This window comes from Triturus cristatus, chromosome 12 (genome assembly GCF_964204655.1).
Source record: "Triturus cristatus chromosome 12, aTriCri1.1, whole genome shotgun sequence".
Taxonomy (NCBI): domain Eukaryota; kingdom Metazoa; phylum Chordata; class Amphibia; order Caudata; family Salamandridae; genus Triturus; species Triturus cristatus.
The window spans coordinates 408,313,113-408,334,496 of NC_140595.1; the positions used below are offsets into that span (position 1 = coordinate 408,313,113).

The 21,384-nt window shown below is 41.1% G+C and overlaps 1 protein-coding gene across 7 annotated transcripts in view; it reads left to right on the forward strand.

Moving 5' to 3' along the window:
• Positions 1-21,384, forward strand: part of ZNF536 (zinc finger protein 536) — a 1,078,439-nt gene that overhangs the window by 644,467 nt on the left and 412,588 nt on the right. For all 7 annotated transcript variants that reach the window (XM_085640136.1, XM_085640135.1, XM_085640137.1 and 4 more), the window contains one exon: positions 17,577-19,154. In XM_085640136.1, coding sequence (XP_085496262.1) covers positions 17,577-19,154 — 1,578 coding nt within the window. The remainder of the gene's footprint in view (positions 1-17,576; positions 19,155-21,384) is intronic.

A 21,384-nucleotide genomic window follows, 5' to 3' on the forward strand; every position in this document is an offset into this window, starting at 1 on the left:
TGCCATAGGTGGAAATGAATTTTGAGTCACTCTATCTCAGGCACATAGATCACAAAGGAAACTGAACTTGGAGTTTTACATTTTTTGGTTTAGCATGCTGAATTTCCTGTTTAGCATGTGTGAACCCCATATTTAAAAATAAGTCCTTAATGCAAATCAAAAAGGAACAAAGTGAGTCAATTTACTTGCACTGCACCCACCAATGATCACAGAAACACTGTGCAAGCCACCCTGCATGGAAACTAGGTACACTAGTTACTCTGGAAACAATAAACTGTTAACAAGGAAACAGGGTCAAAGGAAAGGACCTAAATGCATTAAAGTAACACCAGACAATCAGGACTTCATGTAGTTGCCTAAAACAGTGTGCCATTGTGTTGTAAGTAGCTCAAGACATCAGAAAATCATATTAGATACTAATCCATCACAAGAATGTTTTTGTCCCAGACTAGAAGGCAGAGTCACTACATTACAGTTAGACACTCTAGCAACACACTACCAGTAGAGAATCACAACACCTATTAGCAATAAGAGGTCCATCTGAGACTAACCAAAGTTAGTTGAACATCCACATACCTGAACAAGGTGGAAAACCAAACACCTGAACCCCTCCTTTGAAGCACCATGTATAGATAACCCACTACACATGCCACAGTTACACCAATTATAATGGAAGCTTACAATATGCATCATGGTCCCTTATTAACCGGCTCCTTTGGGGAAACATGTATGGCCTGATTACGATGCTGGTTGGACCAACTGTCTGGCTGCCGCTGCCATGATCTGATTCCGACCGTCGAGGCCAGGAGAGTTCCCCCCGCCATTTTCTGATACAACTGCTGCTGCGGCGGTGGTCTCATCTACAAAGATGCACATACCCCCGAATATGTTGCTGCAAGTGCATGCAAAATCACAACAAAAGTATTATGTACACACATACATTACATATGTGGGGATAGGCCTTGTGCACCATGTACCCCATTGCTGGAGTGTGGCAATCTGTGCACAGTCCAGTCAATGGAGATACATGCCGTCTACGGACTAACCTGCATTCTGGGTCTCACGAGGTCGTAGTCTTTGGGGTTTAGCTGCAACGGTGTACGGGGGACCTGGAGAAAGAGATCCACGGTGGAGATTGTCAGGGAGAAGTTGATTTGGATGAGCATGCACCCCAAATCCATTGTTTCTGATTACTTGAGGCAGGTGGTCGGACCACCATGGTCAGGTCATCAGAAACCCACATCGTAATCTGAATGGCATTCAGAGATGTCTGTACTGCCCTATTGATGCTGTTTTTCTGTCTTGGCAGCCGGAAAAAGGCTGTCGGAATCCGCAATCTTTCAGCGGTCGATCGGAGTACAGGAGGCATATATCATAATCTGGTGGTCAGACTGACTGCTTCTGATAAGAACACAGCAGTCAAACCACCTCCAACAGGACTGTGGGAGCTGGTTCGACCCACATTGTAATCAGGCCCTAAGTTTTCATTATTGTGAAACTTAAATATTGGATCAAAAATATTGATAATACAGAAATATCATGTCACAGAATATCATTGACAAAGGTATTGTTTTTTGGTATAATTGTTTTAAATATATCATTTTATTTTATTTTGTTTGTTTGAATATAGTTGTACAACTATTGTTTTTTATTTCATTTGATATCTGTTAGTTAAAATATGAATTTTAGTTGTTAGTATAAATGTTATTATTTGTTGTAACGTAGCTTGTCATTTAAAATATTTTATTCATTTTTAATTAAGTTAATAGTGTATAATGCAGCAGTGGGTTGGTGGGTTTGTAAGGGAATATGGTGGAAAGATATTTTAAAAATTATTCCGTTTTATTGTAATTAATGTTATTGTAATTAAATATTTAATTGATTAATAATTATTTGAATTGTTTAATTGTTTAACAGTTATTTTGTGTATGTAAGTGTAATTTGTTATTTTTAATATATACCTAAAGTTTGGGGTTTATGATGCAATAAATTTGCTTTATTTGCACACTGCTGGAGTGCACACTATTTGTCTCAGGAAGGGGTGTAAACTTACCTGAGAAGCGCTTGTTGCTATTTCATTGTTAATTACTTTTTTATTAATAATATAATTGCTAATAAGTAATTGATTAATTGACAAATATTTATATATCTTTTAATGTTGGAAATATAATGTACAATATTTGTTTTATGTCATAATTTAGTGTTAAGTGATTTTAAAGATATTGTATACATTTTATTATTTAATATTTTAGATTTTGTTAAAGGAATATTTTACAATATATTTTGTTGTATTTATAATGTAAGCTATTTTTATTGTTTCCGGTTTGTGTGGTAGGGAAGTAAAGCTTATTTAAATGTATTTTTTATTCTTCTATGTATTTAAAAAAATATTTACTAGAATATAATGTATATTTTGTATTTATAATAGGTTTCTTAAGTTTTTTATTTTAGGTATTTACATGTTTTGTAGAAAATTATTAGGAGGAATCTTATTTGGGGCTCCTTAATAGTCCTAGTTTTTCTGTACTGTTGCTTGGACTGGGGTATGGTTAGTAAATGTAACCCCTCCGGAGTCCAACACTTTCCCTACATTTGTGTACATTGGAGTGGGAATAGTAAATCTGACCCGTCAGGAGCCGAACACTTTTCCTACTGTTGCAAAGTTTGGAGCGTGCGTATTGAATCTAACCCCTCTGGAGTCTAACATTTTCCCTGCTATTGTTTAGACTGAAGAGAACACTTTCCCTACTGTTGCATTGACTGAAGTTAGAATAGTAAATCCAACCCCTCCGGAATCCAACACTTGACCTACTGTTGCTTAGACTGGAGTGAGAATAGTAAATTTAACCCATCGCGAGTCCAACGTTTTTCTTATTGTTGCTTAAATTGGAGTGGACATTGTAGCTGTAACCCCTCTGGAGTCAAATACTTTCCCTGCTCTTGCATAGACTGGAGTGGGAATACTAAAACTAACACATCCGTAGTCCAACACTTGCCTTAATGTTGCTTAGACTGGAGTGGGAATAATAAATATAATCCCTCCGATGTCCAACACTTACCTTACTGTTTCATAGGATGGAGAGGGAATGGTGAAGTAATCCTTTGTAAGTTAAATACTTTATGAAATAGTTGTTAACCTGCATTTATAGTACTTTTTATTTCTATTTAGTATTATATGTTTATATATATATTTTATTATTTCTAATTGTTAGTGTTTATATTTATTTTAGATTTTTTTAAACTTATTATTTTTATATTTATTATAATATTTTAAGTAATGGTTATATTTTTCATGTACGTTTTCATAATTGTTTCTGCTGTTAATATATATTTTTTAAAGATATACACATATATGTGTTTAAAAACAAAACTTCTGGTATAAAAACACTCACCACGGAGATGGGGTCTGCCTTCATAGTTTTCCGGCCTCCCACTTCCAAAGGTGCCCATATCACCGTAATTTTCGCAACAGTAGCAGGCCACCTCAAGGTTGTAAACCTTGCAATAAATTGTTTTATTTGACAAAATCATTGCGTGTTTCAACCAACTTATGTGATCAAGACCATGTTGGTTGAAATGCGTTATGTCTCTGAGCAGTGATGATTTTGTAAAATATAATAATCTATATATATATATATATATATGTCCAAATGTCAGATATCGTGCGCTCTCAGGAACAAAGTAGATCGACACAGATAGCGGAGAAACGGGTGTTTATTCATGTGAATAAACACCCGTTTCTCCGCTATCTGTGTCGATCTACTTTGTTCCTGAGAGCGCACGATATCTGACATTTGGACATATCTTATTTCCGGCGTGCTCCGCCGGCGTGTGCGCCAGCTCCCTTGGGTCCCAGCAATTCAGAAGGAGCGCTGTTTTGGAGTTATATATATATATATATATATATATATCTCAAACAATCATCCTTTCAGCTTTCAGCTTAAAGTGTTGCATTCAATAGGCCGTCAGCTAAGCGGTTGCGGCTGAAGCTCCCTCAGGCTTGTGTCCTGGTCTACTCTAGGGGATCCCTCGGATGATTTTACCCCTGGTCTAAAACCCCCTTTGCCCCCCACCCCTTCCTTTTACCTTGTACCTTTCTCTGCTCCACCCGTGTCCACGACATGTTGGTATCAGGGTAGCGAATGGCCCCAGAACCCAGCGGTGGATCGCCGACACTCGGAGCCTCGCGGTGGGAGGGCGCGGCTCGCGAGTGGCGGTGCAGCAGTATTACCTGCTTCCAGGTCCGGGCCACAGGCGGTAGAGTCAGCACCAGTGACTATGCAAGCGTGAAGACCGGTGCTTGGATAGGGGAGAGCGTGGCAGGGTTTATGTTCAAGGTAGGGTGCCTTGAGTCTGGTTTATGCAATAACACTGAGGCGTATTCCAGAAAAGAAGGTAAGAGCCTTTTTAGGCTTCTTCGAGACTTCCCGGACTTTCCTGCTTGCCGCGTGCATCTGTGTCGGCAGGAGAAGCCTTTAGAGGCAGTTTGTGTGCAAAGGGGAACTTTCTATTGTATGGAGACAAGTGAAGCTCAAGCTCAGCAAGTTGGTTTTTCAATACCTAATGTGTGCAGATACACCTTGCGTACTAGGGCAGTCCAGTCCTCCTCCATTATTGATACAATTGTGCCGGCTCGGGTTCCCCCCCCTGTTTCTGAAGTTCGAGTGTCTGCCAGGCAGAGTAAGGGTGTTAGCACAGAGACTACTGCTGGAGTCAAAGGAAGAGGGAGAGGCAGGGGCAAGAAAGTACCAACTTCTAAAGTTAAAATTACCCCCTCATTAAAAACTTTCTATGAGGTCTTGTCTACTACAAATCAGGGTTCGAATAAGGGAAGTCCTCCGGTCTCCAACAGGTCGCGATCTGTCACCCCATTGAACTCTGCTTTGCTCAAGCTTCCTGGTCTGCCAATTTTTCCTCAGAGTAATATGCAGTCTCCTGATTCACCGGGTCCACGGAATAGTTTAGGGGAGGTGGAGGCGGAGGCGTCTGGGAACCATCTCTCTGCCATCCACCCCACGGTTGGTATCTCCAATAAGTTCTCGGTATTGGAGGTTCATGATGTCCAACTGGGTCCCCCCCCGAACTAGTGACCCCAGTAACCTCTTCAGGACCCGGGTCTCTGGCGGAAATTCTATTGGCTCTTAAGGAGGATATGGGGACTAGATTTACAGTCTCGGAGTCGAATCAGGCAGCGATTCAAGCATCCTGTGTGGCGTTAGCCCAGAAGCTGGAGGAGGTCTCACTAAGAACAGACGCATTAGAGTTGGAGATACCAAAAATTAAGGAGGCACTCCATACTTCTACAACAGAAATGGCTATACTAGCAAGCCAGAATAGGGAACTAAAAGAAGACCTAGAGCGCCTGGAGAACCATGCAAGGAAGAACAACCTCAGACTTATTAACGTCCCTGAAGCGCTCAAAGGCGCGGACATCAAGGGGTTTGTGATATCTCTGCTAAAAGAAACAGTTTTAAAGGATTCCCCCGATATAGATCTTGCCCATGAAATACAACAAGTGCATTGTGACCCATTTAAAAGAAACCCAGCAAGACAGAAGCTCAGGAAAATCTTAATAAACTTCCTTACATACACTGTTAAAGAGAAGATTCTATCCTCAGCTTTGAAGGAAGGAACTATAACATCTAAATCCTTTTCTAATTCCTTCTCTTTTTCTATCAGATCAGATGTATCTCATATCACAGCTACAAAATAGTGGGAGTTGGGTAAAAGAATGGGGATTCTGAATAAGCTGGGGGCTGAGGCACAATTGAGGTTTCCAGCATCATTGTGTATCATGTGGAGTAACCACATGCATATGTATCGTTCAGTAGAGGAGGTGGATGCCCTTATTGATAAAATAAGGAATGAGGGTGAGGCATGGGGGGGGCGATGGTGGAAGTGAGAGGGGTCCTGCTAGATTGATCTGGGAAATGAATTGTACCGTTTTTTTTCTCTTTTGTTCAATTAGCCCGCGGGACAAAGGCCGAATAGGTTCATAGCCTAATAGATGGGAGGGTTCCCAGGGGGGGGTCCATGGGGGGAAGTAGGGGGGATGGTGGTGGGGTACACGGTGGGGTAGCAGTGGGAAAAAACAAAAAAATATCCTCAATCACTTTTTAACACTAGACCGTCTGTTTAGGGACCTTTGCTCGGAAGGTAGGATTTGTCCCAATGAGTAGCGAGGTAAAGTTCATCTCGTGGAACATCAATGGGTTGAGATGCCCCTGTAGACAAAGACTGGCCACGAAATATTTAGAGCAATCTCCCGCCCAAGTCTGCCTCATCCGCCTCATCCCGGAGACGCATTTAAGCCACTTGGAGTGTCGTGTTATCTTTTCTAAATATCCTTGGGTAAAATATTTCTGCTCTTCTGAGCAAACAGTCCATAGTAAAGGGGTGGCTATCCTGATAAAACAGGGGGCAGGATGCACTATTAAATCAATCCAAACTGACCAGACAGGGAGATGGATCGTGGCTATATTGGATTTTGGAGCTTCTGAGTGAATATGTGCTTCCTTTTATGGTCCCAATAACGATGATCCGACGTATATCTGTAAATTATAATCTAAATTGATGGAAGCAGTTTTGCCCATAATCATCGGTGGTGATTTTAATGTCCTCCTTGACCCTCTAAGAGATAGATCTAATCAGAGCCATTATGTAGGGGCTCCTCGAATACGTTGAGCCTTGGGAAATATGTTACATGATCTGGGGCTCATAGATGCTTGGAGGGTAAAGATGGGTGATAAACAGTGAAATACCTTCTATAGCAAGAAGCATGGGCACTCGTCCAGAATTGACTATGTTGTAATTGACAGGCCTAGTCTAGATAATCTGACCTCTACATCTATCTTGCCTAGTCATATATCACATCATGCCCCTGTTTCGTTCACATATGTAGGAAAGAGGTATAATGTTAGGCATAGATGGACGTTAAAAAGGTCAATGCTGTTAGATGAAGAGATAGCGAGGGCTCTTAAATCTGCTACCCTTGATTACTTTTCTGTGAATATCGGATCGACTTCCATGAACTTTGTCTGTGATGCTTTTAAAGCTAACCTAAGGGGCCTGCTACATAGTCTCATCTGCTCGAGGAATAGGGAGGAGGTACGGGAGCAACGAAATTTGGAAGGAAAAAGTCTTAACTTAGAGGAAGAAAGGACTTGGCTTAATCAAGGGAGTGCAGAAAGGTTGCTACAAGTTCTGAGTGACTTGGAAAGTGCTCGCCAGGACTACAGGGGAAGGCTAGACCAGAAAGTTAAGGCTCAGTGGATGACTAAGAATATGCAGAACTTTGAGTATGGAGAGAAGGCGGAACCGCTCTTGGTATGGAAAGCAAGAGTAGATCGCGCAAAGAATAACATCAACAAATTAATAATAAATGAAAGTGGGGCGAAGTCGAGTAGCGTGGAGGACATGCAAGCCCACCTTCTCTCCCTATTCTCAGAGTTATATAGGAAGGCGATAGTGCCTAATACCGAAACCCTCCAAACTTGGTTGAGGGATAAATCTCTACCAGAATTAACAGCTGAAAATTGTGAAAGGTTACATGCTCCAATTACTGAGAGCGAGATCAGAGTACAAATAAGTAAATGCAAGAAGAATAAAACAGCGGGCACGGATGCGCTTCCCAGCAAGGTTTATAAACTCCTCTAGGATGAATTGGTACCGATGTTGGGTATATTATTTAACTCTGTGTACAGCTTGGAAGGTCAGACTCCCAGGTCCTGGAAAGAAGCAACCATCGTGCGCATACTGAAACCTGGGAAAGACCCTCTTAAAGCCGATTCCTATAGACCAATCTCCCTGCTGAATGTTGACTATCAGATCTTTATGAGAATTCTTGCAGGGAGATTGGTAAGGATAGCCCCACAGTTGATCAACGTGGACCAGAAAGGTTTTATACCAGGGAGAGATATCCAGGAGCAGACGCATCAACTTACGCGGCCAAGGCATTTGATAGAGTCTGTTGGGTGTATCTTTGGGAGGTACTCAGGATGATGGGCTTTGGGCATATTTTTATTCAGACCCGGATAAATTTCTACCAAGGGGATTCAGCTAAAATACTGTTAATTGGCATGTTAACGTCTAGTTTTAATATCCAAAGAGGTACAAGACAGAGTTGTCCTATATCTCCCCTGCTGTTTGATCTATATATAGAGCCCTTGGCTCAAGCAATAAGAATAGATGAGCAGATTTCTCCTTTCAGGTTCCATCATTATTGCAGCAAGATGGCACTCTATGCCGACGACTTGTTGGTGTATACTAACAACTCGGGGCGGTTATACCAAGGGTTGAAGCCCTATTGGAAGGATTTGGTTCATATTCAGGGTATTTAGCTAACACCTCCAAAACTGAGGTGATGTGTTGGAATATCGACAACTGGGAGGGTAGAATGAGCAAAGAGTTCAAATACCTGGGCATCACTATAGTTAAAGACTTGGATAAAATTCCCCAGATCAATTTGAAAAAGACTACCAAAGAGGTGGACAGTTTATTTGCCAGATAGAAGAATCTCTCTTTAACAACATTCGGCAGGGTTAACTTAGTAAAAATGGTCATCTTCCCTAAGCTAACATATTTGTTTAATGCTATTCCGCTTAACTTCCCAAGTAAGGATATTGGTAAAATTCAAAGTAAGATCGGATGTTTTATTTGTGCAAATAAGGGTGCAAGACTATCATGGAAGAAGCTGAGACGTAAGCTCATTAAAGTGGGGCTTGCCCTTCCGGATATTGGCTGGTACTCTGTTGCTTTCCAATTTAAAAATATTCGGATGCTACTTGTAAAACCAGAGGAAACGAATTGGGGCAGGCCATTGGGAGACATGGTCAAGGTGGAGGGCGGGGGAGATGGCTTCCTGTAGAAATTTGGGGCACCAAGGTATCTCAAAAAGGTGCGTCTGAAAGTTCTTAGGGCTGCCCTTAGCCTGTGGTATAAGGTCAGATGTAGATGGGGGATCAGGTACTATTCTGATTTTGCCCCAATTTGAGACTCCCCGGGGACCCCGGTATGCCTGAAGGATAACCTTGCGATACCAATAAAGAGGGCAGATATCATCATATGGTCAGAACTTCTATCCTCAGAAGGTGTTCACCCCTGGGAGGTCTTAAGAGCTAAAGTTGGAAGTAGTTTTTCCAGATTTAAATATTTGCAATAAGTCTCCTGGTTTACAGCGGAAGAGGGGTCCATTCAAGGAGATTGGGAAACTGAGCATATTCTGCAAGAGACACATCTTAAGAGAAAGGAATTTTCGATATGGTATAAGAAGTTCCTGGAGGCTGAAGATGTGGAATATCCCCCGCAGCATGTAGTCTGGAATAAGCCCCCCCTTGACTCCGAAATTGAAGATCTGTATGACTCATCATTGAAACTTCTCTATAAATATGTCAAACCGGCCAGTTTAAAAAAGAACCACTTTTTTGTTGTTAATAGGCTTTATTATACACCGGCGAAGATAGCTAAGTTTGCCCCACTATCCTGCCCCAAATGTCCAAGATGCAACCTCCCCAAAGCCGATGATATTCATATTTTTTATGATTGTTTTGAAGTTAGAGCTTTCTGGAGGGGTGTGGAGGACATTTTATGTGGCATTTTTAAAGTAAATCTCAAGGATAATGTCACTCTAGTTATATTTGGGGATGACGGTGTGTCTAGCAATGTCCTACAGTCGCTACATAGAGGTCTATTGTTATATTTGGTTCTTATTGCTCGGAAGGAAATTTGCAAGAACTGGAAAGATCCGTGGCCCTCTCAGTGTGAGGATTGGCTAAAAGCTGTGTTTGCTATGGCACGTTTGGATCATGGGGGTGTAAGTGAGCACGGTACGAACATCTGGCAGGCCCTCCTATCCTGGGGAAGAGAGTTGAAACTGGTCTAGTCTCCCCCGATCCTATGATTACACCTAGCTTCGAACAAAGGGGCTGGCCTGGTGTAGCCTAAAGCAAATGCAGCAGCCGTGGGGCGCAAAGATTAGAAGGACGCCTTCTTTTAAGAATTGCAGATGCTTAATGGTAAGATGAGGACATTCAATATGCAAAACAAAAGTAATAGGGAACTCTGGGTAGTTCTAAATAGCAGTTCTGCACCAAAATTCATATATATGTGTGTGTGTGTATGTATATATATATATTCACTGAAAAAACTATAGGTTTCACACACGTTATAGTTAGGAATTAGCATTTAAAAAACCTTGCAAATTCACTGAAAAAACCATAGGTTTCACACATGTTATAGTTAGCTGGACATTTCACTCGTACAAAACCATTGAAATTCCCCCGTTATAGTTAGTTCAGCTAACTATAACTTGTGCGCCCGCAATCCACTGCTGATGACGTCACATATTACATCACTCATGACATGGTCAGTGACATCACTAATGACATCACTGATGACATCTCAAATGGCATCACTGATGACATCACTGATGACATCATCCAGTGAATGTGTGTCTTTCTGAAAAATAAATATTTTTTATATACGTATATCTAAAGGTTAATGGAAGAAAAAATGGGTAAATAAGTGTCTAAATGGATGGTTTTTTTTGTAAAATGAATTGTATAACTGACTTATTAACAGTATCTTAGTGAATACAAGTATTAGTGAGTAATGTTTAAATATTTAAATATCTGTATCAGCGTCTCGCTTTGTGTATAAGTGGCTGGATGGGTTGGTGAGTAGCTACATGAGTGTGTATATGGGTTATTAGTTTGTTTTTAGAGTATCAGTATGAGTGTCTGTATGGTTCAGTGGGGGATGTTACTTAGCGTATGGATGCATGAATGAGTGACTCACTGTTTGTATGTATTTTAAAGACAGTATGTGAGCAGGACAGTATGGGTGGATGAGTTTGTGTATGGGTGAGTAAGAGAGTGAATGACTGTCTCAATAGTGTCTTTATGAGTAAGTCCATATGTTTTGAACTAGTATATGTGAGTATTGATGTATATAAGTGAGGATATATGAGAGTGAGAGATTGAAAGAGTTCCTGTATAAATAAGTATGTGTTTCTATAACTGATTGTTTTAGAGAGTAAGTATGTGTATGTTTCTGTAGAAGTAAGTGTACTGGTGTGTTTATAGCTGTACATGCAAGTAAATGGATGTTTATTTGCATGTGTGAGTATGTGTGTGAGTAACTCTATGTATGAGTGTAGGTGTGTAACAGGATGTATAGGTGTATGAGTACATATGATGACTGAGTACATGTATGAGTGACTATATAGAAGTGTTGATGAATGAGTGGATGCGTATGTAGATTTTGGAATTACTGAATAGGTTGTTCTAACTGGTATTGGTATCTCTATAGTATTCAAAACCTTAGTTTGTATTTTTCATTGTGTGTATCAAAGTTTATATTCGGATAAGAGGAGGTCTGCCAGTCTTACACAAGGATGATGTCATCAGTGATGTCATCAGTGATGTCATTTGAGATGTCATCAGTGATGTCATGAGTGATGTCACTGACCATGTCATGAGTGATGTAATATGTGACGTCATCAGCAGTGGATTATGGGCGCGCGAGTTATAGTTAGCTGAACTAACTATAACGGGGGAATTTCAATGGTTTTGTACGAGTGAAATGTCCAGCTAACTATAAAATGTGTGAAACCTATGGTTTTTTCAGTGAATTTGCAAGGTTTTTTAAATGCTAATTCCTAACTATAACGTGTGTGAAACCTATGGTTTTTTCAGTGAATTTGCAAGTTTTTTTAAATGCTAATTCCTAACTATAACGTGTGTGAAACCTATGGTTTTGTAAGTGAATTTGCAAGGTTTTTTAAATGCTAATTTATGAATGTATTATTATATTTTTTAAATATTTATTTTACAATAAGCTACCTATGTATATAGTTATAGATGGACTGTATCCTGTAATATGGAATGGCTCAGCTCTTTTTTTTTTTAATTTGGATAAAGTTGAACAGCATAGTTAATATCTTCTATAAACTTATAAGCACTTTAATTTATTATTTTTTTTTTTAAGGGTTTTTGATCGTGCGCGCACCGTGCGCGCACCGTGCGCACACGGTGCGTGCATGCGTACGTGCTCCGTGTGCGCATGCGTACGTGCTCCACGTGCGCATGCGTACGTCGTGCATGCTCCATGCGCGCGTGCTCCGTACGCGCATGCGCGCGTGCTCCATACGCGCGTGCTCCGTACGCGCATGCGCTCGCTCCGGAAGCGCATGCGCGCGTGTTCCGTACGCGCGTGCTCCGTACGCGCATGCGCACGTGCTCCGTACCGTGCGTGCACCGTGCGCGCACGGTGCGCGTGCGGCTAGTCATGTGATTAAGAAACAACACTTTTCATTGGTTTATAGTAGTTTCAGGTCATGTGATTAAGAAACAACACTTTTCATTGGTTTAAAGTAGTTTAGTTCCAGAAACTTCCAACACCACACCCACTCCCCTCATTATTTCTTCTGATTCCCTGGGAGAAGGAGCTGAGCAGCTTTTCCAGTCCTCCAGTACTTGAGAATGGCAGAGCAGCAGTCATCTTCTGGGAGTGAGCAGGAGACCCTTGTGACACAGAGACAGATCAAACAGAAAGACTCTTTTATATGGCAATTTTTTACATTTCCAGAGGGGCAGAAGAAGGTGAATGCTCCGAAAGTCACCTGCACTATTTGTGGTGTTGTCTTATCAAGAGGAGATCCTAAAAAGAAATACTCTTTTAGTATTTTCACTATGATCAGGCACGTTAAAGGAGTACATCCTGTGGCTTATGCTCAAGCTGCTAGAGACAACCCTCCAACAGCTCAGCCGAGCACATCATCGGCAGCTCAGCCGAGCACTTCATCTGCCGTGGCAGCTTCACCTTCTTCTGTTCCTCTGGATATGCACCCTCTGTTCAAGAGGGTGCATATACGGTGCAATGCGTTCAATGCTCTTCTCTCTTATGGTGACACCAGCATTCCCCTAATAGAGAGCAAGATACAGCAGCACACATGCGGCACCCCATAATTTTTTTCATTTTTTTGTTCCTCTTTTCCTCAATTAACACAACGGCTCTTTTTAGAGCCACCTAACATCTAAACACTTAAATTTGATTTTTAATTCTATTTTTTTTATGATTTTTTTTCCACCGTACGCGCACGGTGCGCGCACCTCGCGATTTTTTTGAAAAAAAATAAAATGATTTTTTCACCCTTCGGGGTCCTTCAGGGACCCCCTGACAAAGGCTAGGGGGTCAGGAACTCTCTACCCTGCCCCCTTTTCACGTTCTCCACCTTTCTTTTTCACTGTCACACACAAAATGGCGGACGACACTTCCTGATTTCGACCGATTCGAATGTTGACTGACATGTAACCACCAATCACAATTACGCTCGCGCACGTTTTGGTGCGCGCACGGTGCGCGCATGGTGCGCGCATATAGATATTTATGTACTTTTAACTGCAATTTTCACAGGAACTACTGAACAGATTGACACCATATATGCAAAAGGCACATGCCTGACCTGAGGACTACCTCTTTGCCAAATTTCAAGTAATTCTGTTCAGCCGTTTGGGCTGTACCTTCGACTAAAGGTCCTATGGGAAAATGCATGGGGAAAACGCGTTTTGGGACCCCCCTTTTTTCTCAGCCCCCGCTTGACGAATCACCCCGAGAGTTTCAGGATAGGAGCTGAGCGGAGCGCCCCATTAGTTTTGAAAATTTCGCGAGGATTCATCAACCGGCGCCAAAGTTATTCAAAATAGAATTTTGAGATTTCCTATGGAAACTCGGTCCTAAAGATAATATATATATATTTATATATATATATATATATATATATATATATATATATATATATATATATATATATATATATATATATATATATATATATGATTAGAACTATGTAATTTACATTATAGTATGTCTAACTATTAGGCAGCACATTTTCGCCACAGGACTTTTTCCACACTGGTTTTCCATTAGTAATCTCATGAAAATACATAGAGCAGTGTTGATTTACCGACACTAGTGAGTATAAAGATGTAAGTTGTTAGCACTGCTTACAGAAGGGATTTGTTATATTTCTCCTTATAAAGTGGCGATTAACCAACCACGAAATGTAGACAATAACTATAGGGCTGGAATGTGGAGGTCAAGCCGCGTATCCACATGCCACACAGGGGGTTAGCTGTGTCAAGACAGAGCGACAATGTATATATACATGTTTAGTATACTTATGGTCAACAGTAATTGTCAAAATGTATATGAAAGTGCTCTCATACTTTTTTAATGATATGTACCATACCAATGCTGTATCGTTTTATGATATTAGTAACTAGGAAGAGGGTAAATGCCAAAGATTATTTTTGCAAGATTAGACATTTTCCAAATGAAACAGTATGCACAAGAGTAGTTGGTTACCAAAAGCAATTGACCCACAAGAACAAACAAAGATCCCCCACCTGCACAAGCGCAAAAGGGACAAATAATTAAATCTGCGAATGTGCTAATTCAGAGTGCGAATTTGTGTTGATGCAAATATAATGATTGAGTGCGATTTGTGGCCTCACACTTCCCGTCTGTTGCCAAATTTTCCATCACGGAAGCACATCTATGCCCCCACACACAGTTCCCCCCAAAACAACTTCCACCCAGCAACATCCTTCTCGCATTCAAGCCCTAACCACATGGACATCCCCGGCAGAGTTTGCAGAGTACTTGTCCCAATCATGTGAATTCCTTGGCACTCCAAGTTCTTGGCACATCCCTGGCCCTCATCCACAGCACATACAGACATGTACTTAGAACATTCCTCCAAGCTATTATACTATAGATGTAACAACCTCCTGCATGTGCCCCTTTGTTCTTAAGCAATGGTGGAACCAAACCCGACAGTGCACTAATTCTGACTTAAGCCGCAACAAGAGCTTTGTAAATTTGTGGTCCATATTCACCTGATGCGCCATCGCCATACAGCACCAAGAAACCAACACCCTTCACATGGCTACTTCCTGGGCAAGGTATCCATGGTTCAATATCCCACTGAGGCACTGATTACGAGCTGGAGGTTAACCTCTGATTCCTGTGTTTAAATGAGTTTGCGCAGGCATTGGAATTTTAAGTTGTGTGCTATTATACATTTTCAGCAGGTCACATCTGTCAAAATTTAGTGATGGGTAAGTCCCAGAAAAAAAGACATTGCATGTGGAATTAAGTGTGTTAGACATATATTCCCGAGGCGATGACTCATTTCCGAGTGAAAATCTTGGAATTAGAGGTAAATACCGTTCCCGCAGTAATGGTTTTCCATGTGTGGTAAATTCCTCACCCACTTCTGACTTACTCACTGGGAACAAGGGCCTTTATGACAACAGTTAACTATACAAATCAAAATTAGTACTACCCAGCAGTTTATTTGATCTGGTCCTTTCCATTGCTAACCAGGGCCGGCTCTTGGGTGGTGCGAACGGTGCCACCGCCCTGGGCGCTGACTTGGGAAGGGGGCGCCATGTTTATTGTTTTAAAAGCTCCAGATGCCACATTCCTTGTCTGAGCAATTTTCAAGCATCCTTAAAAATGTCACGATAGACAGGGCCGGACTGGGAACCAAAACCGGCCCTGGCAAAGTGCTCGGCTGGCTCCCCGGGGCTTGGGGGTGCCGCCGAGCTCTTTGCGAGGGCCGGTTTTCAGCCGATTTTGTTACAGGGCTGATTTTTGCAGCTATGCTGCAAAAACGGCCCTGTAACAAAAACGGCCCCCAGGGGCCCAAAACCGGCCCCCACCCGTGCGGCGCACCGGGGGATTGCCCGGTGCCCGCTACGGCCAGTCCGGCCCTGACGATAGATAACTCCGGTGATTAATGTTGTTCCTGGTGAGAGACCCCAGCTTTGTCTGGGGAAAGTTTTAACTCATCATAGCCAAGAAGGTTAATATGCCTGCTGCAAAGAACTTGTCCCATTCTGCATACACTATAAATAGGTCAAGGGGTTATCCCTTTTGTCAGCAAGATCCTTTTGTTGCTTGCAGGTTAAAAGTTAAAATCCTAATATAGAGCAGTGAGCTATTAACCGCCATCAAAGAGTTCATGCAAACTGCAAGAAATATATTACAGCTACATGTTTTTTGCCCAGTCTCATCCTAGTATTGCAAAAATGTTTCATTTGGGTAGAAATCAACTCTTATTATTAAACAAAACCCCTAACAATGATGTTACATATACATTTCTTAATTTGTGCTTTTCCAGACCAAGGACTTTTAAATGATACTGCCTGCTAGTATGAATGACATGTGACTCCTACACATTGTAGTCCTCTGTCTTATGTAACCTTTCCTATGCACTGATTTACACATGCATGATTGCCTCCTGCAACGTGTGTGTGATGTAAAGTGTTCTGAGACCCTAAACTGGTATGAGGGGTGGTACAAAACTAAATGAATCTAAGAGACAGTGGTTATGGTGACTTGGGGGGCATTGTCAAATGGTGGTAGTGAGGGAATCCGTGGTGAGGTGGTCATGGGGGGGGGGGGCGCCAACAAACATTGTCGCTCAGAGAGCCACCAGTACTGGCCTGTTGCTAACCAAACACTTCCTATGCGTGTGATCGTGAGTCTATCATGGAAACTGACACTGCAAATACATAAATATTTCACGTATATTACATATTCAAGTACCCTATGTATGTCCTCCATTAAAGGACAAATGCTTTGTGATGCTGATTTATTTTATCCAGAATTGTCGTCGCCATGTGGGCTGTTTATCATTGTAAACTTACACGGTTCCTGGTTTTGCATTAGCATGCCAAAAGTATGCATTTTGCACACAGTCTGAAATACTAGACAAACGCCTTAGAAATAGAGCGGCCATATTTAATACGCATTTCTTTATGACGTGGGTTCTGCTCCTGTCTTGCGTTGACTCCATTTTATGGAAATGTCATTTCTTCATGCTGCAGTCACAGAGCAATAGTGCTAATATTTTAAGGAACCTGCGTTTATGGATCTTTATTTAGAAACAATGCAGTAGGTCTGCGGATCCCCGAATCCTCTTGGAACTGTGCCCTGCAAATAATGATAAATTACTTGTGCTGTATGCCATTTGCTAATTATATCCATGATTTACAGCAGAGCACGACTTAAATCATTCATTTCAGTCTTGCGTAACAGCACCATAAAATTTTTAGCCTAAAAATGGTTTCCATGTGTACAATTCAAACACATAGAATAGTTAGTGTACACACTACAAGCTACAGCCATGCATTTGTCGGACAATCTGTCTTCCTAAAGTTGTGCGTTTAATTATTACCCTCGGTAAAATCGTAATGTTTTATTTCCATAATCATAGCATTTATTTCGCCCGTGTTTTTTTTCTTTACACGTTAGAAAAAGAAAAAAAAGACTGCTAATTGTCTATAGACATCATGGTTTCCTTGATGAGCCAAAAATAGTAGGAAATAATTATAAATGCTAAAGAATATAAATTATTTTCCTGATACTATGCAGGCTTTCAAAGAAGCAATTGTTAGATGAGAATTCTTATAAAGAACACATGTTGATTCTAATTTGAGCGCTGTTCTGTGCAGCCAGGCTTTGATAAACAGTAGAAATGATTATCTTTTCTTTTAATACATTTGCAGGTGAGAAACCATACAAGTGCCCTCATTGCGATTATGCTGGCACGCAGTCGGCGTCCCTGAAATACCACTTGGAACGTCACCACAGGGAGAGGCAAAATGGAGCTGGGCCGCTTCCAGGGCAGGCGCCAAACCACGAACAGAAAGAGGAAACGAGCAAAGGGCCTCTCTTCACCAGGCCTGATATCCTGAGAGGGGCATTCAAGGGCCTTCCCAGCATGGATTTCAGGAGCAGTATTGTGACACAGCAGTGGGCAGCTGGGGACCGCCAGGGGCAGGGTCCTAGTATGCTGCCCGATGCCGTGTCGGAAAATCAGAAGCCTGCCGACGTGTCTTCGAAAGGCATCCATTTGACTGACTTTGGGAGATCCTATCAGGGAATGGTTGGGAACGGCGTCCATTTTCAAGGGTCGCTTCAGGCTTTTATGGACAACTTTGTCCTTAGTTCCCTGAAGAAAGACAAGCAGATGAAGGATAAGGCCTTAGCAGATACTTTATCCAAAAACACCACTAGAACAGATGGCAATGAAGACAAAACAGACTGTAAGGCCTCGCATAGGAAAACTGAGAAGTCTCAGTATGAACCTCTTGACCTTTCGGTAAGGCCAGATACAGGCTCCCTTCCGGGTTCCTCCATAACAGTTCGTGATAACATTGCTTGGCATGGCTGTTTATTTTGCTCCTTTACCACATCTTCAATGGAGTTGATGGCCCTCCATCTCCAAGCCAATCACCTAGGCAAAGCTAAGCGTAAAGAGTATATGTTGGGAGCAATGGGTCACCACAAAGATCAATCAATAGAAGGTCATGCCTCTTCAAATAAAGTAAATGCACACTCTTCTTCATCACAATCCAGCAAGGATTCTCTTGTTTCAAAACTAATCTGTCATCTGGAGTCATCGGCTGACACTCTGCCCCATCAACGGCAAAATAAGGAGACAATTAATGAGCAGAAGAATCCTACATGGCATGGCCATATGGACTCTCCTTTTGGGAACTTTGCATCTAATTTCTACAAGCAATTCGATGTATATCAGAGCGTAGGTGGCTCTGCACTACACAAGTTCAGTGCTACCAATGAAAATGAAGAACAAATACAGCCCGAACAAGACCCGCATGTTCTTCCTTTTGGCTCTATAAATACAAATGATGCAGACGACTCTTCTGAAGACACCTCGTCTGACGATAATGACACAAGTAAAGAAGATGAAGAAGATGAGGATGAGGATATGGAAACAGAACCTGTCCTGATGAACAAACATCTCTCAATCACAAACACAGACACCAATGAAGATGACGACAATTTTCAAAATGAGGTAGCCAGTAGTAAAACAAGGGGACATGAGTCGCCTTTGCCACAAACTTCTGAGAAGCCATGGCACTGTCAAAATCTTCCACTGGCCCAAGATAGTTCACAAGAGACAATGAACTCTGAACAAGTGCCAGAACAACCAGTCTTAGAGAAGCAGATAAACATGTTGTCTGTCCTTCGGGCGTACAGCTCAGATGGCCTTGCAGCTTTTAATGGACTCGGAAACAGCTCAGCTAGTGCAGGATGTGTCAAAAGACCAGACTTGTGTGGTAAGTACCAAATTCTGCTTTCTCCTTTGTGTAAAAAATTAAATGCACATACAAGTATGAATCTTTTATTCTAGCCTTAGAGCTACTATTATACTGATATGGGCCATTCCTTTTACCTTCCACTTTGATAAGAGTGGTTGAACTATGCATGCGTTTGAAATTCTTGTACAGCCATCTAGGTTTAAGCAGAATTTGTGTCCTTTGAATGCCAAACAACAATAAAGAGGTTATTATAAATGGTTTAACTGCAACATTTTGCACACATTAAGTTATGAAATTGAAATATATTTCAGGTGGAATTTGCAGTGGTGGATAACGTATCAGGCTTACGATGGCCTGCCATTCTTTGCTGCTAATGATGATGTAGGAAACAGTTCTTGAATGTTATTCAATACCTTGCTTAGATAAAAAAGCATCCTAAGTTCTAGAGAGTTGAGTCATTAAGGAAGAGGTGTCAGATCTAATTTTCAGTGGGAGTCAAACTGCTGAGAGAAGCACTTTTATTATTTTAGAAGTGAAGGGCATGATTTCAGAGGTATCCTCAATTGTTTTGGAGGTTTCTTTCAGCAGTCTTCTTTTCAAGTTTTTTAAAGTTGTCACTTTAGGTATGAGCTTTGGGCACCAAGAATTCCAAAACGGTGAGGTTACATATGGCCTGAATAAGCAGTTTTACATTACAAGATTTTACACTGTTTTTAGGATTATATTTCAGGAACAATTACCAAAAGAATACTTTGGCTCCTGGCCCGATGTATCTTTGAAGACGATACATAGGATTTTTAATTTAATTCTTTGTGCCACTGGTAGCCGAGGACATGTTGTAAGGTGTGATGTGAGTCTAGTTCTTTTGATGAGAACTGACAGTAGAGTTGAAAACTACTATGAAGAACATAGCAAATAAGTATTTTCAAAAGTTTACCACAATAGAAATGAGGGCTTTGAAGCAAATTATTGTTTTCCTCCTCATCAATGTTAAACTTCCTTCTGAATGCTCCCTTTCTTCCCATGCAGAAATATAAATAAAAGGGTCACTCTTTCCAGTTCCAGAATCCTTGTTGGGTAAAGGAGAGGAAATTAACCAGTTGTGTATCTAACTTCAGGCTTTACATTTTCTGACCTTCTTGAACACTTGTCTAAAGGTGGTGGATAGAGTGCCTGTTTACTTCAATTGATACCACTTTGGTTTTCAAATTACTGTTTCAAGTTTATTAAAAAAGATTAAATTACATCTAACTACTTTATGATTTTTCTCTTAATGCAAGATTACTTTTGAAAGGACTGTTTTGTTTGAATGATCAGAGTCGTGAATTTAATCACTTATTTCGCTTAAGTATTTTTATTTAATCTAATTGTGGCTTCACCATTATTTATAAATCCAGACTGCTCACTATAGTCTATTTAAATTTTTATCATATTTGCTTCATAGCCTTATTCAGAGTATGTCCATAGAAATTGCACTGTTGTTGATCCTATCAGGTGCCATTATCACAACGGATGTAGTCTGTGAGGTCACCAGCATCATGATATCTTTTTGACAAAGTAGTTTGTTGCCTTAGTGTAGTGGCCCTTGACCATAAGGATGGCGATTTCAAACTGTTTTGTGTTTTCCATCTGAAGTCACCGGAATAAATCACAAGTTCTGTGAACTAGGAGGACAGAGTAGTGCAGATGACAAGGAATGCAGGATGGCAATTCCAAAATTTGGAGGTGAAAAGGACAGTGATTTAAGCAAATGCTCTAAAATCAGAATTTGGTACATGAGAACTGAGAATTCTAACAAGTATGTTCCAGGCTAGGGCTGTATGTTTCTGGATGCTACTTGACTGTTGCACTTCAGTGATTGACATCCCTGCAGGGATTAGACGTGCATCTTTACCTCGTTTATACTAGAGATCAGTCTTTCCAAAGGAAGCATTTAGCTTGAATATATGGAATGGTATTATAATATTTACATTTCTACATGTGTTTAATTGAAATTAAACGGAGGAACTATAGCTGTCCATCTCATCAGGCAGGATCTCAAGAAACTGACTAGGTAACTAGGATTTAGTGTTGGTAACAGAAGGTGGCTAAAGTGTAACTAGTTTACAAGGAGTGTCATTTGCCAGGACCGGAGTAAGTCTACCATAGCATAAGGGTAACCACAGTGCAGACATTGAGCCTGAATATCATCTAGAATAGCGGCTGCTACACTACCATTGTTAAGGTTGAATTCCAGGTGGTTATCTAG